Source organism: Galleria mellonella, unplaced genomic scaffold (genome assembly GCF_026898425.1).
Source record: "Galleria mellonella isolate WM207_F2 unplaced genomic scaffold, CSIRO_AGI_GalMel_v1 utg223, whole genome shotgun sequence".
Taxonomy (NCBI): Eukaryota; Metazoa; Arthropoda; class Insecta; order Lepidoptera; family Pyralidae; genus Galleria; species Galleria mellonella.
Window position 1 is genome coordinate 3,101,215 of NW_026442042.1, and position 23,021 is coordinate 3,124,235.

The 23,021-nt window shown below is 32.8% G+C and overlaps 1 protein-coding gene across 2 annotated transcripts; it reads left to right on the plus strand.

Annotated features, from left to right (window-relative positions):
• Positions 1 to 209: 209 nt before the first annotated feature.
• On the plus strand, positions 210 to 22,217 carry LOC113522430 (TBC1 domain family member 9). 2 transcript variants are annotated; one of them, XM_052894615.1, is made up of 19 exons: positions 210 to 423; positions 501 to 667; positions 1,665 to 1,832; positions 2,745 to 2,841; positions 2,968 to 3,231; positions 3,770 to 4,034; positions 6,403 to 6,605; positions 8,537 to 8,672; positions 9,470 to 9,749; positions 10,863 to 11,056; positions 11,819 to 12,013; positions 12,818 to 12,967; positions 13,377 to 13,565; positions 13,801 to 13,980; positions 15,096 to 15,298; positions 16,837 to 16,958; positions 17,533 to 17,733; positions 17,947 to 18,050; positions 18,960 to 22,217. In XM_052894615.1, the coding sequence occupies exons 1-19, from the start codon at positions 380 to 382 to the stop codon at positions 19,185 to 19,187; spliced, it is 3,390 nt and encodes a 1,129-aa protein (XP_052750575.1). In that variant the 5' UTR covers positions 210 to 379; the 3' UTR covers positions 19,188 to 22,217. The 2 variants fall into 2 exon arrangements, with proteins under 2 accessions (XP_052750575.1, XP_052750576.1); XM_052894616.1 differs by having other exon boundaries at positions 8,549 to 8,672.
• Positions 22,218 to 23,021: the final 804 nt, after the last annotated feature.

The following is a 23,021-nucleotide window of genomic DNA, read 5'->3' on the forward strand; positions in this document are numbered from 1 at the left end:
TTACGTACACATTTTTTATACACTAGCCTGCTATGAAATGAGAAAAATAGCATCGGATAGTTTATCTTTCGTCCTCTTTTTACTAATCATATTTGCATAAAAAGAAAGGAGACAACTATATGACTTACAGTTTTTATTTTAACATTCGTTCTATGTGATTTCTTGATCTTGGGCAAAAGTTAAAAGAAATCTTGTTTGCTCTGTGTCTGTTTTGTACATTTATGTACCTACCAATTTTTTGTCATTGTGGTGAAATTGTGAACTTACAATAATTGAAAATATTGCTTAGATTATCAAAAATATTTATTTAAAAATATGGTCAGTTTGACAGTTGGAAAATTTGTTCAATATTGCTCGTAAGAAGTTGTTTTATACCAACATGTGGGTTAAACCTCAAGAAGTTTTTCTGAAAACTGCATTGTGGTAAAATATATTTCTGATTATATTTACTACGCCGCATTATGTTGTGACAAATGTTATAAGTGTATGTTTATTAACAGGGACACTGATGAAACAACGCTATATTTCGTACTACAAAGAAGAAAAGGTCATGGAAAGTCTCGCGGACTCTCTTCTTTACTAGTGGGCACTTTAGACAGTGTTCGCGACACAAAACCAGCCCCATACAGGATTCTACATCAGACACCTAATTCTGAAATATATTATGGCTAGTATTATTTTTGGTTTTGTCCCAATACTTCTTTAAACCGGTTGATTGACACACATGATCGTTGTCGTCTTTCTACCCTTTATCATAATTATAAATTTTTTAAGTTGGCGTAATGTTTTTATCCACATTACCCAAGGTTTTGGCTTTTAGTTTTACAGCCGGCCGCCTGTCTGACGTCATCTCTCCTTGGAAATTACGATCATAATTACACACAACTTGATACTGACTACACAAGCTACTGAATTAGCTGAAAGGAATTTATTTTTAATTATATCTTTATCATAATTATAAAAATTTTGGGTTTGGTGTAATATTTTTATTCATGTCAGTCAAGATTTTGGCTTTTTACAATTGACTACTTGTCTGATTTTGTCCTGTCTTGTTGAATTATGATCATAATTATTATTATATTTCATACTAACTACACAAACCCAATTGGCTGAAGGGAATTTATTTTTAGTTATAAAAATATATTTTTTTATACCACTAAGGTGGCAAACAAGCATAGTTCCCACCAGGTAAGTATAACTATATTATTGTATTTATCATAATATATTTAGCAGTGGATTTAAAATTTATAAAGGAATTAGTGTACTTAAAAAATAATTTAGCTCAAATCATACCAATAATCATTTGCTTTTTATTTAAAGGAATGTATTTATTTATTCCATATTACACATTATAATTAGAATTTATTAACTATAAATTGAAGAAATATATAAGCTCTATTCTGTTTAAATTTAAAATCAAGTATCCTTTTTAATATAATTAATATAAAATAATATAAATAGGACAGTGTGTTTTGTTTGTTTGTTATCTCATAGTGTATTAATGGCTTAAATATGTAACATTTTATATACACTTAGTATTTCTGATAGAGAACAATATAAGCTGCATTTTATCTCATCAATGCATATATCTTAATCATATGGATGATGTCATAAATAAAATTTAGCAAATAAAGTTTTAATTTATTTTTTAATCACTTCAACAGTTATAGCAACAGCACTATCAGAACAAGAAATACGTCAGGACTGGCAATGGCTCGCTGACAATGTGTCTGCAACATTATACTCATTTGACAGAGAGGAGGATATTACAGAGTTTGTATGTTGCAAAATAAATTCAATCATTGCAACAGAACAAGAAAATTTTGTAGAAGGTAAAATTAAACATTTTTTATCTAATCACTAACATCACTATGTAATACACATAATCATATACATCTACATTATTTAAATCAATAGTATTTACTAACTGTCAATATGATTCTTTCCATTATTGTTTGTATTATAGTTATTTTTAGAATTATTTGTATTGAGTGCATTTTTTTTATTTACCATAATTTTCTTCATAAGCTACATCTGCATTCTGTTTTGTGCTGCTTAGTCTAGATAGAACTTTGAGAATTAAAATAAAAACTGTTTATGGAGATAATGATGAAGGAATCTTCTATTTTTTTTTACTAATTTTATCTTAAAAATCAATGATAAAGTACATGTTGATAAAACAGGGACAAAATATAATAATAATACTTTTTTTTGTGTATATGGTCAATCTTTTTTTAATATAGAGTATTTGAAAATCTCACTGATTTACATTGATTTTTCTCTTTTTATTTTGCATAGAGAGAATTATAATTTAATACATACATATAACTTTTAGTGCATATTTATTAGATGCACTATAACATGTACATACAGTGGGATTTAACATGATGCAATTGCAGGTAAATAGTACTTGGGTCTATTCTTATATATATAGAGGTAAAAATTGCATGCAATGATGTCATGTTTATAACTATATATGTATGTATGTAACCCCCCTACCAAGTGAGACAACTACTTGCAAAACCTTCTTCATGGGGAGGCCTACATTCAGTAGTGGACAGTTAACGGCTAATATGATGATATGAATATGTATGTCTGCACAGTATTCTGCTTAGACTCCTTGATAAAGCATGATAATGTCATGTAAATTTGAGGGTCCATTGGAATTAATTGAGTTCTAATATTTTATAAATTTGTTTCTAATGACAGAACTACTAAATAATGTTATTTTTTCTTTGCTTCAGATGAAGACACACTTATGTACAAAAATGTTGACAATGAATTCCATCAAAGATTCGGCATGCCTAGTGATGAAAAACTAGTATGTTATTATTCCTGCAGGTAATAAAAATATTCCTATTTTTCTTTTCATTTAATAAAATTTTATGGAAAATATATTAGCTTCGTAGTTGTTTTTTTTTTATACAAATTGTTAAAAAAAATTAAGAATTGTGTTACATTTTACAGTTACTGGAAAGGAAAAATGCCTCGACAAGGCTGGATATATCTATCAGTACATTACATGTGCTTCTATTCATACATATTTGGACGTAAGACAACCATCAAGATACGTTGGGCTGATGTCACTGAACTAGTCAAAACTAACAGTTTACTATTTCCTGACTCAATAAAAGTGGTCACAAGGGATGGAGAACATTATTTCACATTATTTTTGAGGAAGAATGAAACATTTGCTTTAATGCAACAGTTGGCTAATATCGCTATGAAACAGTAAGTGTTTTATTTATATATTTGGAATAGCAAGCTGACTGCTCACCTGAAAGAAAGTGGAAACTAATGGATTGTCTTAAGACATGAAAATTACTGTTTATCACAGAATGCTCTGTAGTATTTATTGTATATGTGATGATTTGCAAGTTTTTTTTTATACCACTGTGGTGGCAAACAAGCATACGGCCCACCTGATGGTAAGTGGTTACTGTATGAGATGACTATGTACAAAATCCTTTTTCTGTTAAAGTTTGTGCTGTGATATGAACTCTATAAAGAAAAGTTTTTATCTTCATGTTATAAATAAAGAATTGATAGTGTGAATTCTTCAATCACAGGCAGTCACTCACATATAAATTTTTATATTTATTTGAGTGACACCATGGTTACTTGCTATGGGTTAAGTGACTCTCCACCTCATGTACGGTAGGTATAGGTGGGTCAACAAGGAAAATTTCATCTTTGGTAAAATACATATAGTCTGCCTTACACTGTTTCTTAGACTGTAATACTTCCTTGAATATTTATGTTCTTTAAGGTTGATTGATGATAAAACGGGAAGTTACAATATTGACAAAGATCTACTGACAAAACTTAGCAAAAATGTTCCGAAGAAACCATCATTCCTGAAAAGAGATTTGGATGCAAAGAAACAGTCTAATTTATACACGTTACGTTTTCGACTACCACAAACAGAAAAACTGGATGGTACAGAAGTATGTACCTTGTGGACTCCATACAATAAGAGGCATAATTGGGGCAGACTCTATTTGTCCCAGAACTTTATTTGTTTTGACAGCAGGGTAAGTAATGAGAAATGTTTGATAATTTATCCATTATTACTAATACTCATTATGCACTATAATTTTTTTTATGCAATTTAGAATGCCAGTCAAGCTGACGGTCCGCCTGTTGGAAATTGGTAACCGTCGCCTATAGACATGAACAGTACCATACACATAACAGAGTATACTCTGTCGCCCATAATATTCACTTTATCTTCATGTATTGCCATTCCTTAGGACTAAGGTATTATGCCTCTTTATACTGTAATTTCATTGCCACATTCCACCCACAGCCATGCAAACACAATTGTTTTACGGCAGAAACAGGAATGCGACTTCGGTACCCATGTAGACGATAAATAAATATTTTACCTACATACTCAAGCAGATCTCCTATGACAGTCTCTTTCTGATAATTAAAATATGTTTAAAATATTTAATAGGCATTCCCAGATCGTTTACTAATTATACCATGTACCTGTAATAAAACAGATTATAATGTTAATTATAATCATATCATCTTTATATATACTGTGGTTGTTATCTATGTATTACACAATATTGAGAAGACTGCTTTCTCAGGTTTTATTACTTAGGTTATTATCACGTATTTAGTAACTCGTGTCTTTTACGATGTGAAACCGACTGTGAAACTTATTATTATTATGATGTACAATTTGTACGTAGTTATTTAATTAGTTACTAAAAGTATGATTAATTTGCATATTTGTTAATGACAGTGTACTAGCTGTACGCCCATGAAAAAGGATTTCAACCGTTTTATAACGATTGAATATTCTAACAAGTGTACCTACTTGTATTCACTCTTATTCTAATTTCTACTACCTCTCTATATCTCTTATTATGTTACATTAATGTGAGCAGTGCATTAGTGATACTAGTACCTAATATAAAGATCTCTTTCTTTTTTTTAGCAATTAGATTAATAATGTTTGAAATAATAATTTTTAGTACTGAACTTTATTTACACTGCACCTTTTAATACTCATATGGTATTATCATATAGGTAATTTTTTATTATCAATCATTGTTATGACTACTAGTGGAATCATCGTTCGATTTCAAACCTAATTGGGTACAATATTATACCTTTATGCTTCTATTGTTCTCCATTAATTCTAGACGAAGTAGGGATACCAGTAAATAGAATGTAAAATTCTATTGGATCCCTACTTGAATAGTTTTTTTTTATTAATTGTTATGGCCTTATCTACATCATATAGATATGTTTAATAGAAACAAGAATTAGACTTTCTTGGTAGGATGTAATATCTAGGAGATAAAGTTAGATAAATTATAATAATGTTATTGAATAATTACACTGTTATTATTGTAATTTTTTTTTATTAGTCCATTCCAAAAGTTCTTCAAACATATGATTATATCACATTAACAAAATGTGATTTAGAATAGAATATATTAAAATGAAACAAGAACATTCAATAAGTATTTATACTTTTTTTCAAGGATTATGTGTAACTTGCGGTCTATTTTATGAAATTCTTATTGGTTATGGTTTTCTGATAGATGAGAATGAAGGCAGGTCAGTTGGCCTATCATTATGAATTTGCCAAAAATTAACCAGGATAGTTTCCAAGGGAAACTGCATGAAGTCGACCTGCGAGAGTATATTGTTAGCAATGGGTCTGTTAGAATCCATTACTAATAATCCCTTTCTCTCTAATGACCCACATTTTTTTTTAATGGGTGATAATGAAATGGTAACTCCGCCTGCGCTATCAGTATACGTTGGCTGGGCACCAGTGAGAGTTGATAGGTGACGACGAAAGCAGGTCCGGTGGCCTATCGTGGCGAATTCCACTAGAATTAACCACGATAGTTTCCAGGGGGGACCGCGTAGAGATCGACCTGATAGTGTATTGCTAGTAGTTGGGAAATTAGATCCCATTACTAACAATCATTCTCCCCCTCGAATGACTGACATTGCTAGACATGTAGTCTATCATGTCGATTTCCATGCATCCTGGAATCCTTTAGGACTAATTCCTGGTAAATATGTTATAATGGTCAATATGTCTTACTGACCTGATTTCATTTTCATCTAAAATTGCTTACTTTCTTCGTCATCTTAATGGTAATCTTCATTATTAGTAATAAGATCTAACAGGCCCATTACTTGCAATATACCCTAACAGGTCGGCTTCCACGCAGTTCCCCCTGGAAACCATCGCGGTTAATTTTTGATGGCAATAATTGATTACGATAGGCCAAATGACCTGATTTCATCCTCACTTGTCATCCCTCATTGGTACAATGCCAGCGAGGCGAGATTTCCATTCCATTATCATTCATAAAGAAAATTACTAACAATTCCTCCATTACTAACAATTCCTTATAATTCCAGATAAGCAACCTGGTTCGTCTGACGATACCTCTTCGTAATGTTCATCAAGTGGAGCGAGCGGAATCAGGTGGCACGGGAAGCACTGGTGATTCAGGCTGCATTCTAATAACTACTTCACACCATACCAGCTTCCTCTTTGGCAATATATCCGATCGAGAGTTTCTGGTGAACAAAATATCCGAACTGCTAGCAAAGTTACCGAAGTAAGTTTATATTTTTTCGTTTCTAATTTTCTTATAACTTCATTCACTATATAGTGTAAACTGGGGGCCTACCATGAAATGAAATTCCGACGTTTCGGACTCAATTTCGTAACAATAGATGTGACAATAGATGGGTGGGTGTAACAATAGATGAAAACTTGTCATGGGGATTGCATGTGAATAATGTATGCTCTAAGTTAAGATCAAAATAATATAATATATAATATAATATATAATCAAAATTCCGTCAGTTAAGCTTTGCTGTTAACAAGAAAACATTATATGTAATATATATTATACACTTGTAGATGCCATTATATCGTATGGATTGGGTAGTTATGGTTGCACTTTTGACACCCACCTGAACCAAATAAAAGATATGCAGATAAAGTTTATGAAAATTTTAGTTGATAAAGATGTAAACGAAGCAGCTATACAGAGTTATTTAAGATATGTCAATTGTTGTCTGTAAAGGATAAAAATAAACTATTAATTATAATGGAACACTATGACAAGTATAAATATAAAAAAATTGTTACTCATAAAGTTACCACACGTTAAGTTGAAAATAAAGAATATATTGTACCCAAAATTAATAATTATTATGGTAAAAGAACAAAAAAATATTTAGTTCCAAAATATTATAATGTATTACCGAGAAACATAAGATTATTAAATAATGTCACGATAAAATATTTTAAGTCAAAATTTTTTTAAAGAACAGTATTAGATTTAATTTCGATGGTGAATGTTGTGGAAAAAGTGGATGTTATTAGTATGAGCACACATTAGTATATGCATGTGTGTCTGTATGTATATGTATGTGTATATATGCATATCTGTGTATATATGTATAAAGATATTTTTATATAGAATTAGGATATAAGTTTATAATTGTTTAAAAATTGTATGTACCGGTCCAGAAAATAATGCAGTTTACTAAGAATATATATTGTCTATGTAACTGTTTACTTGAAATAAATAAATAAATAAAATAAATTAAACCGAATTGAGGACCTCCTTCTTTTAAAGTCAGTTAAAAATTAATTGTAAGAGAATCAAATTATTGTTGAGGTGATAAAAATGCCATCTAGTCGCGATTTTTATATTGACTTTGCTTTCTTTGTTTAGGTGGTTGATTTACTATTGGTTTACTAAAATTATCGTATCATTTGTTGATATTACTATATGTGTATAATACTATTATATGTGTATATAAGTAATAATATTATTAATATTATGTGTATAAAGTAGATCATATCATATATTTTCTTAATAAGATTTTTCTACCAATTACAATCAGTAAAAGAACAAATTCATTGTAAAATATATTATTTTTTGTTTCATACGTTACATAGACATTTGACACAGATAAATAGAAATACGAAAATATTTTTATGGTTTTATTTTGGTCTCTAATCGTATAAAATTTAAATTAAAGTACAAAGTAGATTACTACAAATCAACCGTCATGGTTAATTCTTGTTAAATTCGTTATGTGTGTATATATATATATATATATATATATATATATATATATATATATATACACATATATATATATATATATATATATATATATATATATATATATATATATATATATATTTGTATGTAAATAATTCAGAGAGATTTGGATCAACATTTATTTAAGAAATGCCTTGTATACAGTCAAATATTGTATTGTTTTTTAACTGTTACTGTTCTTCATTACTAACATGTTTTATCGTCATGTATTTCCTAACAGGCATGTATTTCTGCAGAGTTATGGGAATGTGATGTTAACAGTGTACGCATATCGCTTTGACTGACTTCTCTTCACATCTACCTGCTGAAGCGATATTTCAACTAACAACGAAATGCATCATTGGAGCATGATATACTTAAGGTTCACTTTGTGTTGCCAATTCTCAATCGTATGTTATCTACAGTGATATGTACAGGGAGAAGCCGACTCGTGCGGTGGCGCGGTTGGAGGAGGGCCTCACGTGGACCCCGCAGCCACCCCTCATGACGCTGTTCAAGACCAACCAAACCTCATCCATCAAACAGATACAGCAGAAGAAAGTAATTTAATTTTGAATCACCGTTTATAATCTGCTGAATTGACTGCCGTGTTGTTCAGATATAGAATAGGTCGTTACGTCCTTTCCCGTGGGTCTCATAAGAGGTGACTAAGGGAACTTAATGATTGAGGGATGGACAGCAGCGTCCCTCCTAAATCAACACTAAAGGCTAACTGCTGTTGCCAACCCGCCCGCCAAGCCTGGCATCTATTGGCCAAACTCCCCAATAGTAGGAGGCCTATGTTCAGTGGACAGTTAACAGCTGATATGGTGATGAATTAAAATTTTAATTGATTTGAGATAGAATTAAATGAAATGTAATTCTTGGAGGTTCGTAATGTAATACTTAAAAGGATGGTTATAGATCGTACTTAAAAATCGAAATATCGAGAATATTCTCAAAGTTTATAGAATATGTGGATGTCAGTTACTCAGTTGATCATATAGATATAAAGCTATAAATATTGATTTTATGTTCTTTTTTTGCGGATAAATGCCATAGTAGTGTTAGCAGCATCAAATGGGCGACGTTTTCAGCTTACCGATGACTTATTTAGTTTACACAGCAGTGTCAAGTTTAACGTAATTAGATTAATTTACATCCAAATTCCAATCCAATATCTAAATTATATCCAAATGAATTTTTCATTTAGTTCATATGTAACAGCAATAATTGCATTAATGTTTACTTACAAAGTAGTAATTAAATCAGTTCTACTCTTAATTTATAAACAATTAGAGAAAAATAATGAATTTTTATTTATTTTGTGACAATATCTGTGTCATATCTGTTTTCAGGAAAAAAAATGGGAAGACCACATGTCCGAAGTAGGCAGGGGAGTTAGCATGTACCAGACGACGGAAGGCAGTGAATTGGTAGTGAAAGGCATACCGGAGTCCCTCCGCGGCGAGCTGTGGAGTGTGTTCTCCGGGTCTATACTGCAGAGGGTCCAGAATAAGGGGTTATACGAGAAATTAGTCAATCAAGCTCTAGCATCGAAGAGTTCTGTTAACGATGAGATAGAGAGGGACTTACATAGGTCTCTACCGGAACATCCTGCATTCCAAAATGATGTTGGTTAGTAGAATTATTTAGAAGTAAATATATAAATATACACAAAATGTCCATCCGTTAATGGAAAATAAAAAGCATCTTTATAAAATTGCTTACATTTGTCCTCTTATTGTATCGTGACATTAAAATCGTACAGTGCCGTGCTGCGATTAATTATAAAAGGTCTTATTCCCAGAAGATTCGTATGTATTACTGCTAGGCAGTCACCATTTGACCAGACTTTGATTTCTTACTTCAAACTTTGTTACACAATGTGCTTAAAATATTTATATATAAAAAAATATTTATACTCATTTTGTGTGGGTATACATACATATAAAAAACAAATCATCATTATTAAATAATGATGATTTTTTTATATGTATAAGGGTATTTGAAAATCCCAATGCTAGTGGTTTACATCGGGTTTTCCCCTTTTATTTCGCATATAAAGATTTGTATTTTAACGCATATTAATAATGATGATTATTAAATTTTATCTAAGTAGGCGATATACACCAGATGACGTTTAAAAAGCAGTGTTAATTCTAACTAACACCATTTCTGTCCAAACACAATTCAATAAATAATTATCGTACTTATGTAGTTCTTAATTTTAAAAGTTTCGTAAGTATACATTATATATATTTTAATGTAATAATTACTGGTTTAATTTACATGTATTTTAGTAGAGAAAATTCGACTAGTTTCAGGACCATTTAGGGCCTTTAGTCATAAGCGGCTGTGACTCGAGCGCGAGCCTATTCGTAGTTATTACATTATAATTAGAGATTGTGTACTACAAAGAAAAAAATTGCGATAAAAAAACTAAATTATTGAACCGATTTTGATAAAATTTCTATGGGACCAATCTGAAAGACATTTTAGAACTGACGGAAATATAAGGTCTCTCTCTCTCTTCGTCCACTTCATTACTGAAGGTCGTGTCCTTGAAAGGTGTCTGTTGTCTCTTATGATGTTATTCCAATTCACACGGTCTTCAGCTTTTTCTTCAGCTTCAGGAGTTATTACCTTAATAACATAAAAAAATACAATCGAATTCAAAACCTCTTTCTTCTTTAAGTTGGTTGAAAATATGATGGGTTTGCCTTGACATAAATTCGTCTTTTTTCTAAGGTATATCAGCTCTGCGTCGAGTATTGTGCGCGTATGCACTCAAAAACCCAACTATTGGGTACTGTCAGGCTATGAACATAGTGGCCTCTGTGCTCCTTATCTACTGCCCTGAAGAACAAGCATTTTGGCTGTTGGCTACGATATGCGAAACATTATTACCTGACTATTATAACACGAGGGTTATTGGTGCACTGGTGAGTTTTAATATATAAATTTTTTTAGTTTGTTTTAAATGATAGAGAATTTCAATTAATTTATTCATAACCTGTAATATTATTTAATATAAAAAATAGGAGTACTATTTTTTTTATTAATTATTTTAAATATATATATATATATAAAAATAATAACTAAATATATTTAAGCGCAAAACTCGAGAACGGATGAATTGGTAATTTTTTTTTCAAATCGTCATAGTCGTAGAATACTGACGGATCTGACGAATATTACATATATAGATTCGTCAGTATTCTACGACTATGACGAAATAATCATTGAGGTCTTACGACGTTTTTTATGAAGAAAAAAATTGGTAAAATTTGCCTAAAAAAGTGTAAAAACTCCATTTCTCTTATTTATTCTAACAAGAAAAATTAACCGGGTAAGCGGTTTTCAATAGATGATTATGGAATAAATGAAAATGGAATGGTGATTCCGCCTATGTTAACGGTATACGTTGGCGAGGTATCAGTGAGTGGTGACAGGTGAGCATGAAACCAGGTCAGGTAGCAAACTGCAACGGATTGAATAAGATTTAACCACTATGAATTCCAGGAATAATAGGTAGGTAGGTGCACCTGACCCTATATATAATATACCCTATATTGCTAGTAATAAAGATTATCGTCCCCTTTACTAACAATCCCTCTTTCCCCAAAATAACGCTTGCAGGGTCAACTAGTGAATTTCATTTATATATGTATATATTAATAAACTTTAAAAAATGTAATTTGCAGGTTGATCAAGGTGTTCTGGAAGAGCTCGCAAAGGCACATCTGCCAGAACTTCATGCTAAGTTGGACGAGCTTGGGGTGATGAAGATGATATCTCTGTCGTGGTTCCTCACATTATTCATCAGTGTTATGCCGTACGAATGTGCTGTTAACGTCATGGACTGCTTCTTTTATGATGGCGCTAAGGTCATATTCCAGGTAAGAAGAAGACTATACGAAAACTATACTAAGATTATTTTCTATGAATATTTGTAATGTTTTTTTTTAACTGACCAGTATGTGATTAAACATATCAGCCGTTAACTGTTCAGTACTAAACATATGCCATAGACATAATGTATGGTTATTAGTGGTAAAAATGATAGATACCACTTTAGTTGGTTAATTTGTGTAACAATTGTAGAAATGTAGATTGACATTAAAAATGGGCGCAGAAGTGTTCTTGAAGCTTGTTTTTTTAGTGATGTGCCAAACACGCTAGTGATGTGCCATACACGCTAGTGATGTTGCCTTATATAGATTAATGGTGTAGATATTAACTATAAATCATGGGTTTGTCGGCTTGATGGAAAGTGGTAATTATCATCTATAGACATGTAGCATAATGGACATCACAGTAGTGTCCATGGTACCACTTATGCGTTATACTTCCATGAACAGTATTTTTTCTACCATATCTTTTTCTAAACGATACTTGGGGACAGCAATAAACTAAATATTATGAATAGCTGTTTTTTTAAGTCAAATACAGAACATTGTTTGAATATATATAAACACGAGCAGCCTCTTTGATTTCTCTCTTAAAAGTGACTCTTCCAAGATCGCTCGGACGTTTTTGTAATATGAATATATTCTTAATATCTGCCGCTTTTCCCCATAGTAATATTTAAAGAAGATGTCTCTCTAGCAGTTTTGGTTTTATTCTGCAAGGCTTTTTAATCTTTCTTTAAGAAGAAATATGTTCTATGTAATTATGCATTAAATGTAATATTTAATTTATAGGTAACTCTTACAATCTTGGACATAAACAGAGATAATCTACTTAAATGTGTAGAAGACGGACAGGCGATGCAGATACTTAGTAATTATCTAGAAGGCATATACAATGACGAAGCCATGGCTTTGTCTACGGAACCGCGCACTGCCGAGAGGGTAAGCTTGTTTAGTACAGAAACAAAATACTACTTTGGTTTTGGTATTCGTTTTTTTTTATTAACAAGTAATAAAATGATATAAAACCTTTTTTTTAATTTTGACTTCGCACTGCTGCAATATCTTGACAAAAGCACCATTTATCGGGTCCTTATTATTATTTATTCCTTCGAAGCCATGGCTTTGTCTACGGAACCGCGCACTGCCGAGAGGGTAAGCTTGTTTAGTACAGAAACAAAATACTACTTTGGTTTTGGTATTCGTTTTTTTTTTATTCAAATAAAATGAAAACCTTTTTATTAATAAATATTAACACAATTTCATTTTTGGGTCCGCGTTCAAATTGGAACCAACCATATATATTAGCGTGTAGGAACAACATGTGATTAAGATGAGTGTGTACTTACAGACTATAAAAATTCAAGATCTCGTGTATCAATCATACCGAACGTACGGGGGGAAGGTGACAAGTGAGTGCATTGAGCATTTGGGGCTGAAGCACAGACTGAGAGTGGTGAGACAGCTGGAGGACAGCCTCGAGAGGAACACGCTGCGAGCCCTCCAGCAGGACAAGTTGTTGGAACCTAATGAGTTACAGGTATGTATATACTCGTAATATTTATTTATCAACCAACTTCAAAAATTTTGTTGTATTATTTTGTTTGTTACCCATAACACCGTCCGTTTTTAATCTAATTTGGAAATTTCTTCAAGTGCAATCAACAATAAGTTTAGTCAAGAACTGAACTTTGTTAAAACTGAATATTTCGAAGTGGATTATGTAAACAATGCAAGAGTTTTCTATGTCTGACTCAATGTAAATTTTATTACAGGAATTGCTAAGCGCGATCCGGGAAGAACTACTGTGGGCTCAACGCGTGCCGTGTGATCGATTGGAAGCACCTTACGAAGCGTATCGACTTGATTACGCACAGTTCAAGACATTGTTCATGGCGCTTTCGCCTTGGGCCAAGGGGGACATGGCGGAAGTCATTACGGCTAGGATGTTTAAGGTACGACACGATTTATATTATATTTTTTATAAATTTTACAGTGTATATAGGTATTTATAGTTCTAGTTATTGGGGGAGAAGGGATTGTTAGTGATGGAGATTAGCAATCCCATTGCTAGCAATGCACCCTAATTAAGTCGACCTCAACGCGGTTTTCCCTGAAAAACATTGTGATTGTTTTATTGTTGAATTCATCACGATGAACCAACTGTCTGCTTCATTATCATCTATCACCAGTGTATCGATAGTACAGTCGGGTTAACCACTCCATTGTCACCCATTAAAAAAAAGTTTCTATTGTTTTTTTTTTTTTTTTAGATATTTATGTAGTCTAGTTATTTTTTTAACATTTGTTTAGAAAAAGAAGATTTATCTTTTACAATAATCTATAAGAATCTATTAACGTATTTTTTTATAGTTGCATACTTTGTGGTCTCTGGTTATAAAGTATTTTTTAAACTGATTAGGTGCATATATATATATATATATATATATATATATATATATATATATATATATATATATATTGTAAACAGTCAATGCAATATATAAACGATTGACCATTTACACAATGGGTGTCACATTTGCGTTGCCCATCCTCAAGAATTTTTATTATTAAAATATCCAGAAGGTTTTTTAATTTTGGAAGAACCCCATACTATATAGTCTTGAATGAGTGAAAAAAGTAGTCACTGTACGTGAACCATTTAACTTAACGATGTAAGGATGAACGGGGAGTCGACCTGTTGATGACAAGAGAGTTTTTTTTTAAATATTCGAAGGTATTTTTTAATGAGTGATAATGGAATGGTAACCCCCCCGCCTGCGCTATCGGGATAAGCTGGCGGGGCACCAGTGAGGGATGATAGGTGAGAATGAAAAGGCAGGTCAGTTAGCCCATCGTGACGAATTGGACAAGAATTAACCACTATGGTTTCCAGGGGGAACCGCGTGGAGGTCGACCTTATAGGGTGTATTGCTAGCAATGGGGCTCTTTAATCTCATTGCTAACAATGGAAAGGTCCCCCCAATATCCAAGGGTTGAAATGTCCTTTTGAACCCATATTTTTTACGTGTCAATTAGTATATGAGCCGTGTGTGGGTGTGTATTGCAGCTAATGGACGGGGACGAGGACGGGCAGGTGAGCGCGCGCGGGCTGAGCGTGGCGGTGGGCGCGAGCGCGCGCGGCGAGGCGGCGCGGCGGCTGCGCGCGCTGTACTGCGCGCACGCGCCGCCGCTGCTCGCGCGCGCTGACCTGCCGCGCTACACGCACACCGGCGAGGAGCTCGCCGCCGACGCCATCGCGTTCTTCGACAGGTAGTTGACAGTAGCCTTCTTTCTTACATGTGCAACTTCAACTTGGAATGGCAAACGAGCCGACTGCCCGCCCGGGGGGGGGGGGGGGGGGGGGGGGGGGGGGGGGACAGGGTTTGTTAGTTTTAAGATCCAACAAGCCTATTACTAGCAATATACCCTAACAGGTCGACCTTATCGCGGTTCCTCTCTTTTTTTTGTTTATCGCGTGGAAAATCTTCAGCAAGACCGTCCCATCTGCCGGAGGGCAGCTAGGGTGTGTGGGATTCGTACCCACTAAAAACATGACATGACGCACTTCGAGGCGCTTATGTTGGATCCCGGGTTTCCGTTTGTACGGCTATCGAGTATCCAACGCGATGGCCCGCCCTGTAGGTGGTGTAGGGCAGGCCTCCTCTCTTAGTTAGGGTGGGGAATATCCCTCCCACCCTACCATTACAGGAGGGCACGGATACGCGCGCACACCTCTTAGGGTCATATGTAGGGTGTGCCTCCCTCAAGGCAACACCCCGACCCTAGTGGGGGTGGGGGGAGGAAGAGGCGGAGTTGGGCGCGCCCCTCCGCTCCTCCGTCTCCTTCGTCTGGCTCGGCGGCGGCGAATGACGGGAGCGGTGGCATACTGACCATCCTCCGAACTATTTTCGGCAGCGAGAGATCATCCCCCACTTCCGCAATTAGGACGCGGCGCTCCACACTGATCGCTGGGCATTCTTCTAGTTTGCTCTATTGTTGGCTCTCTTCTCGCAATCTGACACAGGTATTGACCGAAACAACCGTGACCGGTCAGTATCTGTGTCAGCCGAAAGGTCAGTAGACCTTTGCGCCGCCCGGTCAACCAGTGTTTCAGCACTGGGCGAACGCGGTTCCCCCTGGAAGCCATCGTGATTATTTTTTGATGAAATCATCACGATGGTCCAACTGATCTGCTTCATCATCCCTCACTGGTGCCCCACCGGCGTATCCCAATAGCGCAGGCGGGGTTACCATTCCATTTTCATCCATGAAAAAGAACTGCCCGCCCGAGGGGGAAAGGGATTGTTAGCAATGAAGTTTGCCAGCTCCATTGGTAGCAGTTCACCCTATTCGGTCGATGTCTACGTGTCTATTGACCTGCTTTATCCTCACCTATCATCTCTCACAGGTGCCCCGCCAGTGTATACCGTTACCACTCCATTATCACCCATTAAAAAAAACTACCCGCCCGATAGAAAGTGGTAACCGTCGCCTATAGACATAAATAGTACTATGGACATAACTGTTTTGTCCATGATACCACCCATGCGTTGCCATTCCTGAGGACCAAGGTAGATACTGCCATATCCCAACTTTCAAACCGAAACAAGCTTGCAAATATAATTGCTTCACGGTAGATACAAGAATGGAACAGAGGTACCCAAGCAAATGACACCTGTACAGTCTCCCTCTGGTTTTATTTTTATCATAAGCCAGGTGAGGACAGGGATAAACTTTCCCTTACTGAAATGGAAATATAAACATTTTATTACATATTTTATTGAATTGCTTATTATTTTATATTTCAGTATGGAGAATTTATCTCCTCCCGATTCTATTGCATCACCATCATTGCAACGTTCTGTGAGCGATGTTTGCGGTGATGCTGATAATACGGATAGATCTGGTGAAAGTGCTTCGAGCCAGTCAGGTGAGTCATATATAATATATAGTTAAGAGATATTTAACAGCATTGTGATGTGAGGGTTATTTAAATTGACTGGCATAACTCTAAGAGTCGGGAGTTTAATTTGGACAAGTTCTACGTAAATTTAAATTTTTGTTGATATCATCATTCGAGAAATTACGGTAACACTCACCTTCTGTAACGTTTGATAACAGTATGCTTAAAGTCGACTAATGTTTCTAACCGCCTTACCTGAGATTAATGTCGTAAACATATATTTTCGTTTTTTTTTTTCAGTTAATTTATAAAAAAAAAGTGTAGTAGAAATAGACGATATCATTTCTTAATATTTAAGTTGTTAGAGTAGATAATCTCAATGGTAAAAATATTAATTCTTTTTTATTATTGACAGTCTATTGAAGTGCGCTAGTGTACTAATAAAACTGGAAGACCGATGTTTTTTTTCCTGTTGTATATTATTTTATTAAGCTTTCTCCAACATAAGTATGCTATAATATACGTTCGAATTTTAAATTTACGAGAAATCTAATATAGCGTAACGTTCGAATTTCACACTTCTCTCGCGTTAACTTTGCAGCCAGTTGCGTACAGGCGGCGGCGTCGGCAGTACGCGCATGTGCCATGTTGGGCCTGGGAAACTCACAGCCTTCGACGCCGGGCAGCACACCCCCCGCCGCCGCGCCGCCTCTCCCCCGCGACCACTTCCTGCAGCTGCTCGCCGTGCTGCACGACCTCACACAGCACGATCTCAAGCTGTACGAAGCCGTCGTGCTCGCTGGTGAGTTTATTACTAATCTAGACTTCTATAGGCGATTGGTATCACTTTCCATCAGGTGGGCCGTTAGCTTGTTTGCCAATATAAATTGCATAAAAAATTAGGTTTTCTCTTTTCGAGTTCTATATTTATTTATTCGTCTAACTTAGCGTTCATATTGAGACTATTACTATTTACAATTAGGTGGAAAATATAAATGTATATTTGTAACAACAGGTACCCTACTACTACAGTTAGGTGATTTAAACTATCGGCCTGAGTTGGACAGGGAGATATCTCAAGACAGCCTTTTCTTGGCCGCTGCAGAAAAACAACCTGAAGTAAGTAAATTTAATTTTTCGAAAATTTATGGAAAACAGATCAGTAGGGAGTAGATATAATAATAATTCGTTTAAATTAACAGGTAATAGGTTTATTAACATGCCGTGGGGTCCCAGTATAGAATGGGTCAAAGGACAAGCTTTCCTGTGGGTGCGTAAGAGCAGGCTAAAGGATCATAATGGTCGTGAAATGGGCAACAGCAGTCCTCTTAAAATATAACAAAAAATCTAACTGCTGTTGTCAAGCCTTCTGCCAAGCGCGGCAACTACTGGAAAAGCTCCCCTTATGGGGATGCCTATATTTAGCAGTGGATAGATAACGGCTGATATGATGATGAGGTCTATTAATAGGTAATCAATTTATTGATTGATTTGTAGTTTTTTGGGTTTTATGTCACTTTTTTTAAAGTCGGTTTTTTAATGATTTTTTAATGTATAAACTCTTAAACTCCTCAACAAATTTTATAAATTTTTTCACTTATAGAATACTTCATTATCAGCGAGTTATATATGCTATATTTTCGCAAAATCTACTTACCCGTGCGAAGCTGAGCCGAACCACTAGTCTTTAATAAAATAATATTGTTAAAATATATCTTCTCTACATATTTTTTAACTTACTGAGTACTAGCGACCGACCAGTGTGTGCTATGTAGATTATACATCACAATTTTTATAAACAATACCATAAGGTACACATTTATAAATAATAAACATTACAATTTTATTATATTCTGCTTTTTAGGATCTCTCAAAAAATTTATTGTTTAATTTTTTTTTAAATTATAATTAATAGAAATTATTATATAGATGACTAATTTCCATAAAAATTAATGCCAAATTATTTATTAAATATACTAAGTATTAAAAAAAACTGATTATTAATAAAAAAATTATATATCGTTTTAGGTTGATCCTAACGGAAATACGACCGACCTAGCACAAGATACGTCACAATCGTCTCCATCAAAAGAAAATGAACCCTCCACTGATAGCGAATGGTCCATAACACTCGAGCAATTCCTAGCCACCATGCTCGCACAGGAACCGATAGAAAAGTTCTTCAACGAGCAAGTACCAATACTACCTCAGTTAGAAGCGTTAAGACAAAGGGACAGGCTGCAATCTGTATCATAGTTAATAGCGTTGGCTGGGTTGCTGTGAATTTGAGTGTACCCTGCATTTATAAGGTAAGTTTTAGTGTGTACAGAAGAAGAGAAAAGATGCTAATCGTAATAAGCAAAAGCAGGACAAATATATTTATTAATTGTTAATGATGTTAACCAAAGGAGGCACTTTTATGCTCACTTGATATATTGTATCAGAACTCGGATATTGCCAAAGTGTTCTGAAACACAGAAATTGACCCCAAAAGAGACGTAGTTGCTTTTATAACACAAGTTCTTATATATTTGCAATTTATTTTAATTAAAGCAGTATTATATGACTTATATTTTGACAAATCAGAAATGCACTTCCTAAAATGCTATTTTCGAATTGGTGTTTTTATAGTAAATTGTGTCTATTTGTATATTCATCGCTTATTTTATGAAATTTTTCTATTGTTATTTATTAATATTATTTTAATTATTTCTTTTCCATTTTACGATTCTCAATTGCTTTCATATATAAATTTATCTCACCTGTTTATATATTGAATGTTTATGCTTAATTAATGTACAAAAGTGCCTAAAATATTGATGTAATAAAAAAATGCATGGTGTCTTGCACATTCGTTCGTTTTCACCTTGCAAAATATAGCATGTGTGTCAATTTATAAATATAATATATATTTGATTTAATTATGTACACACCCAATGGAATGATGCCGAGATGGAAATAAAATCCATATGTATCCATATATAATATTGTTTATATAAAAATCAATAAAGTAACCACAAAGAATTAGTGTAATCCATTTATTAGTTATAAAAATATATAAATTAATTCAAATGAATATATGTAAAGTTATAAGGATACTGTACATAATATTGTACATTAAATACCTATGTTTATTTTAATTTAATATGTAGTTTTATTATGTTTAGTTAAATTAACCAATATCCGACTGCTTAAGTGATGATTAGCATTTAAAAATATTTATGTAAATATGTACTACCAAAAAATGTAAGTGTGATATATATTGTTCGCTTGATATTTTTATCATGTTATGAATTTTATTCGAATCGGTGAAGTAGTTTAGCCTTGATAAAATAATAACAAAAGATACGGATCTTTTTCAATTAACAATAATATTTTTTCTAATCTTAACTTTTTATTTTAGTGTAATTTGGGAAAACATGCTTTCTCTTTTCCATCTTTACATTTAAATTTCTTCATAATCTTATCATATTCTTCATAATCTTACCGTATTCTTCATAATCTTGAGAAGCTATCAGTTTCTTTTGTTACTTATTTATTGGTCTAATATTAATATCTAATTTCCTTTTCAAATCGCGTATATAGATCACCTTGTCGGTTTACTTCTTTATAGATCTGAATCTCTGATATAATGAGTCTACTATCATTAATTATGTCGGTAATAAAACAATATACATTTTAAATAATGTGAAATAATTTTTAGTTTCTGTTACTTTGCGGTCCGGCCCTATGATGCGAAATCAATAGCTAAAACTCTCTATTATTTTCTCCTTCCATTTCTTCAATTTTATCAGTTTCCTACTTGTATTTATTTGACTTTAAAACGTGTTAAAAAAAAAAAAAAGATGTCCAGTTATATATAAATTAAATAAGTGTTAATTATTTTTAACAAAGTTTTGTTTATTTTCTTTTGTATAAAATTACTTTTGTTTAAAATTTTCTCTCTTTTTTAACTACTCGCTGGTATCAGAGGTTTACTTTGTAATTGTGCGTATTCTCATTCCATTAAATGTATACATCATTGGTTTGTCATTGTATTAATACTATTTGTATGAAGCGGCAAATAATGTTGTACTTTCAAAGGTGTGATTTAAACTTATTGTATTACTATTTATCTCGATACTGAATTTGTCAAGAATGATAGGTGACATTCCAAATTATATTTTTATGGCCTAGTATAATATGTTTGTTTTTATTTTTAATATAATCAAAGTAATATATAACATAATATTAAATAATATTAAGTCATTCAAAACCAGTAGCCATATTAGTTTGTTTAAGTAGATAATAGAAAATTATATAAAATTATGAAAATCCTAGATAATAAAGGCTGTATTCATTAGCATAGTACAAAACAAAAATTATAATTTGTATATGCGACTTGAGACTTTATGAGTATTTTGCCCATTTTTTTATGATTGAATCAAAAATAGACTAGGTTTTTTAAAAGCCAATTTTGAAATATAAAAATATGAAATCATCTCCTTACTTTCTACCGAAGTGGAATATTTTTAGTTTCTCATGTAAGTACTTATTACATATCTATAGCTATTTTGGTAATGTTATTATTAATTTTTTAAGTCTCTTATTTTATAAAATTTATTTGTCATAACATACAATGTTTTTATGAGATAATAAAAATATAGGTACATATTATTATGTCTATTTTTTTTATTAATTTACTTTATTGAATTTCTTGATTTTTTCATGTTGTATGTATACAGTGTGTGTCCCAAGTGGAATTAAAAAAAAAAACAATTTAGTTTCTACATTTCCTAATCACTACTTTGAAAGAGGTTATTTTAATATAACTGTTATTTAAAATTGATAAAGCTTCCATTAAAAATTACAACCACATAATGTTGCGAATTTTATTTACCTGTATATCGGCGCACATTATTTATGTTAAGTATTATAATATGAGATATTGTATTTACTTTATTTCAGTCCGCCTTTTTCCTTATTGAAAATGAGGGTTATTATTATTCTAAGTTTATATTACAACAAAATAGATTAAAATAATTCAACTATTGAAGTCCTATAACAGTTTTATGAGAATGAAACTAAAAATGTTATTTACAGAGACGTAAGACTTTACATCGTGCGTAGTTTTAGATTAAATTGGACTAACTTAACATACGTGGATGTGTGAAAGTATTCAGTAACATTCATAACTGACAGATTTATTAAATTTTTTACGGACTAATTTTACTGGAAACTCCTCATACAACAATTTTAATTATTATTGTAGGAAAACTTTTTTTCTTCATATAATTTATATTATGATCTTTTTACATGCACGAGTGGCTAGTGTCTATGTTAATACTACTTACAATACCTACTTAATTGGTAAAACTTGGAACATACTAACTTTTTCTTACATCTACGTTTATGTAAAAAAATGAATGTAATTTTTTGTATTATTTAACTGGTATATTATTATTAATATGGGCTTTTATTATTTATAAAAGATTTCAAAAATGTATGACTAAATGTATCTACATTATTAGACAAGTACATAGTGAATTTATGCTTCGTTCGTGTACGTAATTAATGGTGCTTTCGAAAAAAAAAAAATTGTGCTTAATACACTTTATTTTATTTGATAACAAAATATAAAAGCAATACTGCTTATATATCAGTATCCAACATTAGTAATAAATAATTTGCTAATAAAAATTCGTCTTATGGTTTTTTTTAAACTGTCATTACTCTATTGAACTGAAAAATTTTACCTTTGTTTTGCTAAGGCACTTTTAAAATTTTATCATTATTGTGCAAAATTGAGTATAATGGATTACTTCCATGTTATTGAATTTTTTAATATATATTATTATATAATTTTTTTTATATGAATACTATTTATTTATATATAATGGCGTCAATTTGAGATTATAAACAACTAAGGATCAGGACTTTTATAACTTTATTGCACCGCTATTTGATGTTTTTACTTAACTGGCTTGTTATAGAGCATTTAATAAGAACACTTGATAACACTGCTCTTGTCTATAGGCGATGATCACCACTTTCCATCAGGTGCGCCAACAGCTTGTTTGCCATTCTAAGTTGCGTAAAAAAAAAAAAAAA